Source organism: Euprymna scolopes, chromosome 35, assembly GCF_053919585.1.
Source record: "Euprymna scolopes isolate OS-2025 chromosome 35, ASM5391958v1, whole genome shotgun sequence".
Taxonomy (NCBI): domain Eukaryota; kingdom Metazoa; phylum Mollusca; class Cephalopoda; order Sepiida; family Sepiolidae; genus Euprymna; species Euprymna scolopes.
In genome coordinates this window covers 26104951-26117110 of record NC_136516.1, presented here as the reverse complement: position 1 = coordinate 26117110, position 12160 = coordinate 26104951, and the positions used below count along the sequence as shown (strand labels likewise).

General features: G+C 27.9%; 1 protein-coding gene across 3 annotated transcripts in view; it reads right to left on the bottom strand.

Moving 5' to 3' along the window:
• Positions 1-1637: 1637 nt before the first annotated feature.
• Positions 1638-12160, bottom strand: part of LOC145259748 (atrial natriuretic peptide receptor 2-like) — a 182065-nt gene continuing 171542 nt past the window's right edge. For all 3 annotated transcript variants that reach the window (XM_080117454.1, XM_080117455.1, XM_080117456.1), the window contains 4 exons: positions 10981-11152; positions 7079-7177; positions 5127-5218; positions 1638-2140 (listed from right to left, as the gene is read on the bottom strand). In XM_080117454.1, coding sequence (XP_079973580.1) covers positions 1958-2140; positions 5127-5218; positions 7079-7177; positions 10981-11152 — 546 coding nt within the window. In that variant the 3' untranslated portion in view covers positions 1638-1957. The remainder of the gene's footprint in view (positions 2141-5126; positions 5219-7078; positions 7178-10980; positions 11153-12160) is intronic.

Here is a 12160-nt window from a genome sequence, read left to right as displayed (position 1 = left end):
GCCCCCCCCCCATTTAGCCCCCAAAGTCCTCAAGGCCTAACATTTAAATTTGAGTTCAACACCATGCAAAACTATTAAATAGACATACACAGAAAATTTTGGACAAATAAGGTAAAATAGTCCCAAAAATAGAGTGTTTTTATTAGCCCTAAAAGAACCCCTGCAACACACCCAAGAGTTATCGCGAAATATAGACAAATAAAATTATATAGAAATCAGTTAGTTACAAAACTAACTTTCAGAAAGTTTTATAAAAATCCAAGGAATCATTTTTTTTTTTATAAGCACAAAAGTGTCAATTTTAGCCATTTTAACCTGAAAAGCACCCCTAGAAGGGGGCAACCGGAGTTTTCCCGTTCTGTTACTTTTTTACTCATATCATGTTTAATGTTTGCGCAAAATTACAAAAAATCCCAAGGCGTAGTTATTGAGAAAAGTGCAGACAGGCAAACGGACAAGGGTGAATTTACAGGTCCACCCTCCTTTTGTCGCCCCTCCCCCCCCCAAAACGCCTGAATATAATGAATTCAAAGGCGAGTGTGTGTGTGTGTGTGAGAGAGAGAGAGAGACAGACAGACAGACAGAGACAGAGACAGAGAGTTGTCTCTATTTGATTCTATGCTTCCCTAAAACCACAACAAAAGTGAGCGACCGAATATGACGATATAAAAGCAAAAATGTTATAGCGCGACGGTCAATGAATACACCTTCTCCTTTAACCAGCATCGTTCTACATGTTAGGATTTGTCTAACGAATTGTTGTTTATATTGATACAGCTAGTCTAGACCTTCTGACATATATCCAGCATCTCCCGATTGCTGCGGCCGCCGGGAACCAATGCTGACTCGTACACATCATAGGATGTCGATGGTTAAATAAAGCCTCTGCATGGTAAGGTGCTTTTTGCTTTAGTGTGTCTTCGAGTCTCGGTTGGATTGCCAACGACAAATCTATGGGATTACCATAACACAGTCTCCTCTTCACGAGATGCTCTTAACTTAATGGCCTTGTGCCAGTTAAAAGGTTTGATTATGTATGGGGATCAAGGAAACATCGGAAATAGATCACCTCCGGTTACTATCCGGTTCTCTGTTTTCCCCCACATTTTAAAGATTGAACCAAAGATCAAGTCGAATAAATGTCGCCTATTTTCCATCAATTTTTGTCTTGAAGTGTTTTTTTTTTTTTTTTTTGAGGAATGAAAAAACTTATTTTCAAGCTTCTCTCGGCTACGAAGGATCACAGAGAGACACGTTCAAGGAAAACATGCAGCAACGAATGATAGGAATGCAATTTATAGATTTTACTCTTCTTCTTCTTCTTCTTTTTTTTTTTTTTAATAATTAAGTTGTTCTGCAAGAATAACTGAATGGGAACCTGGTCGAAAAACGCCGGAATGCGCCGAATGAAAATTTCGTTATTTTTTTTTTTCGGTCAAACTCTGGCCAATTTTTCAATGAAAAATAATACTTCTGTCAGTAGGAAACTAATTCAATCAAAAATTACTTGAAAAATGAAAAGAATTTTAAGAAAAATTAATTGAAAAATATAAAGAATTTTAAGAAAAATTAATTGAGAAATGAAAACAATTAAAAAAAAATAATTGAAAAATAATATTCTTGATTAGTTATTGGGAAATTGTTACGGAAAATAAATATTTATTTTTATATAGCAATTTTTATGATATTTTAATGAATTTTTTGTTCAAATCAAGGTCAATATTTAGATTTTTAAAAATAATAAACCAATGATAAATGTTTTCGTCATTACTTTTTGTAGTAGATCTTAGCCAATTAGCATTTCGGTACTTCTCAGAGTTTCTGTACATCGACAATTCGACAATAGAACGATCCTTATACTGCATAAGTATCAAAATTCCGGAAGTGAAACAAATTTCAAATGCAATCTCTGACATTAATGGACATTTTTGATCGTCAACAAGTCTTTCATAATTTTTCAATAATTCTTCAGTAATTCTTCGTATGAGTTCGGATTTTCCAATGAATCTAAAGTGTTTTCCATTGTTTGCAGGTTGGGACAGTTATCGTCTGAGAATGACGACCCTTCAACGGTTGTAACTCCATCATTTTCTTTTCGCCGTCCTTCAACGAAATACGACTTGACAGTTCCGACATAACCCTGAAATAGAAAATTTACAAAAAAGATTATTATAACGGTTGTGGTGCCTGTCTGTTTTTTATTTTGTTTTGTTTTGTTTATTGTTTGTTTTTTATTTTACTTTCTTTTTCAAAATGTTTGTTTTGAATATATGAAGTCCCGTGCCATTTAATGCTACTAAGACTTAACTTCTTTCAACAATTACAAAAAACCTTCTACACTACTAATCATACGGTGTGATTAATTTTATAACACGTTAAAGAGAGTCCACATTCTTTGCAGCAGCTTTGGCAATGTCCTTAATATATTTGTTCCAATTCATGTTGCCTGTGAATGTTACGTTTGAAGGATGGACTCTCAGACAGAGTGTTTGTTTTTTTCATGACACGATTTCTTTCTGGCATTTTGTTTTTCGTGTTGCCCTCATATTTTAAACGTCGATGTTCGTTTCAACCATTTTAGATTATTTTATTATTATTATTATTATTATTATTATTATTATTATTATTATTATTATTGTATCAATATATATTCAAGTTATGGACGACTTTATATGAGATGTATTTATGGGCTTTTCAAGAACTAAAAAAATGTGTTCAAAATAATTATTCCTTTTTTATTGGAATTCTTTTGAGATGAGTAATTTATATATTTATTTAATTATATAATTATTTAATTATTTATTTAATTATTAAATTATTTATTTAATTATTTATTTATTTAATTATTTAATTATTTATTTAATAATTTATTTATTTAATTATTTATTTATTTAATTAATTATTTATTTAATTATTTATTTATTTATTAAATTATTTATTTATTTATTTAATAATTTATTTATTTAATTATTTGTTTATTTATTTAATTATTTATTTATTTATTCAATTATTTATTTAATTATTTATTTAATTATTTATTTATTTATTTAATTATTTAATTATTTATTTAATTATTTATTTATTTATTTAATTATTTATTTAATTATTTATTTATTTAATTATTTATTTATTTAATTAATTATTTAATTATTTATTTAATTAATTATTTAATTATTTATTTATTAATTTATTTAATTATTTTATAATTTATTTGTTTGATAATTTATTAATTTAATTGTTTATTTATTTAATTATTTATTTATTTAATAATTTATTTATTTAATTAATTATTTTTTTTATTTACTTAATTATTTATTTAATCATTTATTTATTTAATTATTTATTTAATTATTTATTAATTTAATTATTTTATAATTTATTTATTTTTTTATTTTTTTATTTATTTCATTGTTCATTTATTTAATTACTTATTTATTTAATAATTTATTTTATTATTTATTTAATCCTTTATTTAATTCTTTCTTTATTTATTTATTTACTTAATTATTTATTTAATTATTTATTTATTCCATTATTTATTTAATTAATTATTTATTTGATTAGTTATTTATTTATTTTTTTTATAATTTTATTATTTAATTATTTTATAATTTATTTTTAATTATTTATTTATTTAATTGTTTATTTATTTAATTAATTATTTACTTTTCAAATAAATTATTTATTTAATTATTTTTTATTCATTTATTTAATTCTTTATTTTTTTTTATTTATTTACTTAATTATTTATTTAATTGTTTATTTATTTAATTATTTATTTATTTAATGATTTTATAATTCATTTATTTTATTATTTATTTATTTAATTGTTTATTTATTTAATTATTTATTTAATAATTTATTTATTTATTTATTATCTATTTATTTATTTATTTATTCAATAACTTTATATATACATTGACAATATATATATATATATATATATATATATATATATATATATATATATATATATATATATATATATATTGTCGGCATTCCCCACTCTTTATCTGTGCCTAAATCAAAACGTAGATTCCACGAACAAAGCTTCTTTCTTAGAAGTGCATGCCTGTGGAACTCTCTTCCGTTTGCCTGGTTCCCGCCTGACTACAACTTGAATGTCTTCAAGTCCAACATAAAGAAATTTTTGATAAACTGCCCCCTTAAGTAAGACACTTTATCAAATCTCCATTATTAACGATTACCGCGATATTATGCCATTGATTACTGTACACGCAATAATCCGTATCCCCGAGTGGCTTCCAGACCTTGATGAGTGGTGACTACCATGTAAAAAGAAATTTGTTGGTAATGCCAAAGGATTGTATTGTCGTTCAAAATAGCCATACCAAGACCAGATACCACGCCTCACATTTGTAGGAAAGAGCAAGTATAATGAATATATTTGTAAAGCCTCAGTCGCAAAGTAGACAACGAACAGAAAAGAACTTCAACTCGATTTTTTTTTGTAAAACGACATTTATTTTCTTATTCTCTCGCCACGCGTGACTTCTTGTTACGGCTGTGACGTCTCTCACGCGATCGTCTTCTCAAACATGCCCTCGAACGTCATCCTCGTCTCTAACGTGGTCATCTTTCTTTATAGTCTTATTTCTCCATTTCTCCTTTACCGTGACGTCATTTTGCTTACGGCTCGGTGTTTGCATATAGCCATCCATTCTATATTACATATTTACGTACTTAAAAAAAAAAAAAACACGGAAAATATGATTTAAGCAAAATAATTTGATTTGAACTAATGCCAAATAACCTATTTGCCTACATTTTGCAGATTATAAAAAGTTTAATTCATTAAAAATATTTTTTGTATTATTTTTCAATTTAAAAAAACACGTATCCAGTTGTTTTTAATCCTTTTAATTAATTAAATTAATTTAATTAATTAATTAATAATTCCATTAATTAATTAAATTCTAATTCAAGTATAATTATCGGAAAAAGACTACCGCCTTACTAATGCGGACTCTGCTTATTCCATTTTTGTCAACCAATTACCTGTTTATAATTGGGTACAGACAGACAAACTCAAAAACGATAGCTTTAGATATAGATATGTTGTTATGTTCATAGCGTGCGACAATCAATTGAAATAGACTTCTTACCTTTATCGATATATAACCATGATCGGATAGATGAAAACCTCCGATTCGGTCCAATTCTTTTTTCGTATTGTGGGTGATATGAATTTTCATGGCTATAAAAAAAGACAAAGTTGCACACAAATAAAGAAATAACTCAATAAAAATTGACACAATGACAATTGACACAATAACAATTGACACAATAACAATTGACACAAGAACAATTGACACAATAACATTTGACACAATAACAATTGACATAATAACAATTGACACAATGACAATTGACACAATAACAATTGACACAATAACAATTGACACAATAACAATTGACACAAGAACAATTTACACAATAACAATTGACACAATAACAACTGACACAATAAACAATTGACACAATAACAATTGACACAATAACAATTTACACAATAACAATTTACACAATAACAATTTACACAATAACAATTGACACAATAACAATTTACACAATAACAATTGACACAAGAACAATTGACACAATAACAAATGACACAATAACAATTGACACAATAACAATTTACACAAGAACAATTGACACAATAACAATTGACACAATAACAATTGACACAATAACAAATGACAGAATAACAATTGACACAATAACAATTGACACAATAACAATTGACATAATAACAATTGACACAATAATAAATGACACAATAACAATTGACACAATAACAAATGACACAATAACAAATGACACAACTTATGTAGGAAAAATCCTTTTAGGATTGAGTTATGTCCCTATGTACTTGTGGTATACGTAATAAAGATTGCATTGTCAGTACCATGTTTACGAGGGGCGTGCAATAAGTAATGCCCCTGACGCACTTCCAGTTGTCTGATCTAGCTGAAATTGTGCACGTGCAATGATTTATATCTCTACGGGTTATGTGGCAAATTACAGCTCTGAACTAATTGTGGTTTCTGTTTTACAGGTGTTTGAACTGAGTCAGGTGTGAAATGGAGCCTGTTGAATATATAGCAGTGATCCGGTTTTTGTATTTGAAAGGACGCTCGAGACTTTTGATGAAATGAAAGAAACTTATGGTGATAATGCCCCATCATATGACCTTGTAAAACGCTGGCATCCTGAATTCAAACATGGCCGGAAGTCTGTGGAAACAGCTCCCACACCTGGTCGACCCCCTTCTGTCATTGATGAGGCATCTGTCCATCTAGTTGAGGCTGCCATTTTGGAAGATCGGCGCATTACTATTCGCCAAATAGACCATTAATTAATGAAATTCAAATTCAAGTATTAATATCGGAAAAAGACTACAGCCTTACTAATGTGTACTCTGCTTCTTTTTTTTTCAACCAATTACGTGTTTATCATTGGGTACGGACAGACAAACTCAAAAACACGATAGCTTTAGATATAGATATGTTGTTGTGTTCATAACATAGACTTCTTACCTTTATCGATATATAGATGTATCGGATAAATGAAACTTGTGGCGTAATGGATAAAGTTATATTCGACATGGCAATACAAAACTTTGTGATAATCTCTTTTAAGGTTCAACACGCTTAGAGAAAAAAATGTAACATAAAATGGCAATAAATGAAAAAGGTACTTTCTTGTGGCGAAGATAGCCGAGGGGGGGGTCACGTGATCTAACACGAAAATAATCAGTCATCAGAAGGAACCATATCTTAATTATCACCCTCATTTCGTCTGCAGAACAGAAACTGGAAGGCAAAATGAGCAGACAATCTTGACCATAGCCGAACACGTTATCATTTAACTACTTCCGTGGAGGCTACAACATGGTAATTTTCCAAGTCCATTACCAACAAATACTTAATATTTTCCAATCCTCTTATAATATTGCTTATCATTCAACTGATGAATTTCATTAACGCTTATCCTCGAGTTGCTTTTGGGGCTCGGTTACACGTTTATATAACAGAATTAAAAAGAAACTCACGTTGGCTACTACTCTCCATCCGCGACGATAAAACGACGGTGTAACCGAAGAGACAATATCGAGGCATTGTCGACCCAACTACTCCAGCTAGACAAGCACCTGAAGATATAAAAAAAAAATTTCATATATGAATAAAATAATTGTGTTTCTACATTTAATGACCCGTTTCCCCGTATTTTTGCCTCGGCATATCCCTACAGCATACATAAAAATAATTTTGAAAAAAAAAACATTAAAAAAACGTTTCTTACAAAAAAAAAGTTTCCAAAAAATATTTTTTCATTACATAAAAAAAACATTAAAAAAAAACTTTTGTTATGTAATGAAAAAAGTATTTTTTCATTACATAAAAAACATTAAAAAAAACTTTTCTTACAAAAAAAAAGTTTTCAAAAAATATTTTTTCATTACATAAAAAAAACATTAAAAAAAAACTTTTATTACAAAAAAAAAGTTTCCAAAAAGTATTTTTTCATTACATAAAAAAAGCATTAAAAAAAACTTATCTTACAAAAAAAGTTTCCAAAAAATATTTTTTCATTACATAAAAAAACATTAAAAAAACTTTTCCTACAAAAAAAAATTTCCAAAAAATATTTTTTCATTGCATAAAAATTTTTTTAAAAAACTTTTCTTACAAAAAAAAGTTTCCAAAAAATATTTTTTCATTACATAAAAAAAACATTAAAAAAACTTTTTTTACAAAAAAAAGTTTCCAAAAAGTATTTTTCCATTACATAAAAAACATTAAAAAAAACTTTTCTTACAAAAAAAAGTTTCCAAAAAATATTTTTTTATTACATAAAAAAAACATTTAAAAAAACATTTATTACAAAAAAAAGTTTCCAAAAAATATTTTTTCATTACATAACAAAAAACATAAAAAAAACTTTTCTTACAAAAAAAAGTTTCCAAAAAGTATTTTTTCATTACATAAAAAAAACATTAAAAAAAACTTTTCTTACAAAAAAAATTTCCAAAAAATATTTTTTCATTACATAAAAAAAACCTTAAAAAAAACTTATTACAAAAAAAAGTTTCCAAAAAATATCTTTTTATTACATAAAAAACATTAAAAAAAACAACTTTTCTCACAAAAAAAAAGTTTCCAAAAAATATTTTTTCATTACACTTGATTGTTAAAAAGAATATTCATGAAACGTAGATTTTTATTTATTGTATTTCCATTTTTGTTCACTGTAACTGTGATAATATTATTGATGTTCTCATAATTGTTTACTACGCACATGACATTAAATCTTTCTCAATCATTGTGTTCATTACCATTGGCCTGGAGAAAATACTAACTTACGAAGTCAAATGTTACTTTGTCTCCTGAACAGCAGAAATTATCACCTACGACACTGAGGATTGCATAAACATGAGACATTAGTGTGTTTAGGTATAAAAATTGTTAATATTTATTTGAAAGATATATATATATATATATATATATATATATATATATATATATATATATACTAGCAAAAGTACCCGTCGTTGAGTGGATTCAGCCTACAGAAAATGGACTCTGATTTATGAAAGTATGATAGGTTATGAAAAGGAAGGGTTGTAAAGAGATAGCTTCGAATTTGGGGGTATCAAAACCAAAGCAAAATATGATGAAAGTAAAAATAAAATAGATAAACCCCATAATTTATTATACCATACCTGTTCACACTGAAACACGTATCACAATATTATGTGGATCTATATTAAAAAAAAAAAACCTTGTTAAACCTTGTGACATATTTCCATTCTATGGAGGTCAGGCGCGAACGAACACCCCATAATTTTATCATACCATATTTCTTCAAACTGAAACATGATTATCAAAGTATACTTACGCAGATAGATATGAAAAGTCTTTATTAAAGTTTGTGCCTATTTGCATTCTATGGAGGCCAGACGCGAACGAAGACTCCACAATTTTATTATACCATCCCTATTTAAGTTAAAACATACTTATAAAAGTATTATTATGTACATCTATATCAAAAACACTTGTAAACGTTTTTGCTTAATTTTTACATTTTTATTTCCATACTTTGTAGACCAGGCGCGTACGCAGACCCCACAATTTTAATGAATAATCATTATGCCAGATAAAATATAGTCATTCCTGTGTCTCGATACATCTTCTATCATTATATGTGATCAGTTTTCTATAATATTCAACCATATAGGAGCCTATTCGTGATCAGACACACACACACAGACGTTCAGCTTTATATTATAGAAGATATATATATATAAAATTTTTATAAAAAAAAATAGGGTTTCTGTGAAAACTTCTCATGACTCTGTTCTTAAATAAGGATACGAAAATTAGTATATATATATATATATATATATATATATATATATATATATATATATATATATATATATATATAATGAGAATGAAGTGAACCATAATCGAATGTTAAAAAATAATACATAAGTCGATTAAAAAAAATTACTTTTTTCTTCGGTTGTATTACACTTCGTGATTATTTTTTTAATCGACTTATATATTATTTTTTAACATTAGATTATGGTTCACTTCTTTCTCATTATTTTAAAAGTTTGCTATTTTAATAATATATATATATATATATATATATATATATATATATATATATATATATATATATATATATAACTACTTAATTTACTCACACAAAATTAATATACGAAAGTATAGATTTATGCGTAAACTTTAAGTATTTACTTCAAAAGTGCTCAATACGTAGGTAGAGCTAGTTAGTAATTTATAAAATATATATGGCGATTAAGCTACACTGAATATTCCGGGTTGCATCCACTCTAGCCTGATGAGTCCTAGAGTGGATGAAACGCGGAATATTCAGTGTAGCTTAATCGCCATGTATATTTTATAAATTACTATATATATATATATATATATATATATATATATATATATATATATATATATATATATATATATATAAGAAATATTACCTGTATTAGAAGCGTTGCATATATTTGGAAATAAAAACATACGTATATAAATACGTTTAGGTTAAAAACACAACCCATTTTGTTAATAAACAAATTTATTTGTTTATTCAGATATTTCGCCGATACACAAGTCGATTACTAGTTAGCAAGAAACACGCGTTCATGGATAACCTTTATATATATAAATTATGTAAAAATATACATAAAAATACGATAAAGACGGAGAGTATTTTCAGGCAAGGCTTTATAGCCTAGTGGTAAAACGTCAGGCTGTACATAATGTGGTTGCGGGTTCGATCGATGCCAGAGTAAAGATAATTTTACGTACATACTGAAGAGAACGTTACAAGCGAATATGATTTTGATCGCATACAATCTGAACAACATACACATATATTATCATCTTGAGGAAGTCTTGAATTTTTATTTTTTTTTTACAAATGAGTCACTACTTATTAAGGCCAGGAGGCCACTCGAGGATAAGGGTTAATGAGTGTACAGTAGTCAATGGGACAATATCGTAGTAATCGTTAGTAGTGGGAATTTGTTAAATTGGATTACTTAAGGGGAACGGTTTATCAAGAACTTGTTTACATTGGACTTGAAGATGATTATATTGTAGCCAGCTGGAAAGCAGGGAAACAGAAGAGAGAGTTCCACAGACGTGCAGTTCTAAGAAATAAGCTTTGTTCATGGAATATATTTATATTTAAATTTATATTTAATGTACATAATTTTCAATTTTTCATCACATCGGAATATTATTTCGATAATTTTCATCACCCATTTACTGTATATATTGTATACGTTGCAATGTATATATTTGTGCATGTTGATCTTATGTGCAATGCAGTATTGTTGTGTGTGTGTGTATGTGTGTGTGTGCACGCGCGCGCGTTTTCTAGTGCGTGTTTTTACATGTGATCGTATGTGCCTACCTGTATTGATGCCAATTCTGACTTGCAATCTCCAGTCGGGTCGGTGGTCTATTTCATAGTGCCGTACAGTGTCCATCACATCCAATGCGACGTTTACGACTTCGGCCGCATGGGTGTCGCACCTGTCCGGAACGTTGCTTACTAACATGTAATTATCACCAATGGTTTCCACCTGAAATTTGAAAGACGATTGACATGGATTGATGGATCGATATCAAAATCAATATCAGAAAACAAAGAATTTTGAGGTTTGGTTGGAATGGCTTCCTTCAATGTATGCAGTCCTGAAGACCTCATTTTTTACACACACACACACACACACACACACACATACACACACATATATATATATTAATGAAAACAAAGGGAGTTAGTGTTTACCTGATATACGCAATGGTAAACTTCAAACTAATATAAATTTAATCCCAACCGAATAAAAAAAAGCTCAATACACAATAGAGAGTAGAGCTTATTATAAAAGAAAGAAAATTAAAACTGTAAGTTGAAATTTACAATCAAAATTTATTGCCGACTGAATACCCCAAAAAACAATTTACAAAGTCCTTATTCCGCCGAGTTTCAAAGAATGCTATTCTTGTTATTCTGCTCATCAGAGGACATAAAGAAATCAGCGAATTATATTTGTAGCTAGCAATTCTAAAATTGCTAGTTAAGGCATTAAGTGAAACCGGAATTTATTGTATTTATAAATTGCCAAATAAAAAAAAATGAAAAAATATTGGATATATAAAAAACTAATATAAATTTATAAAATAAATAATAATATTTATATTATTTAATAAAAAAGCAAACCGCGCATAATATTTCCGCTTGAATGGAACTGCTCTCGAGTTAATCCAAAATGCAAAATAGTTTTTTTTTTAGATAGAATGTATTCCAAAATAAGTCCAGCGTGACGATACATATAATCCGATTGGAAATTTTACAAAACAGCTGAAATAATGCAAATTGTTTTTTCCGGGCAGTGCAGTAGTCCAAAGAGAAGTCTGTCCCTAGTCAAATGGGACCTAATAGTAAAAAGAGAGAAATCCAATATGAGAAACTTCATCATCGGCTTATTATAGTCCGCGGAGTAAGGACTTTGTAAATTGTTTTTTGGATTATTCAGTCGAACAATAAATTTTGATTGTAAAGTTCAACTTACAGTTTTAATTTTCTT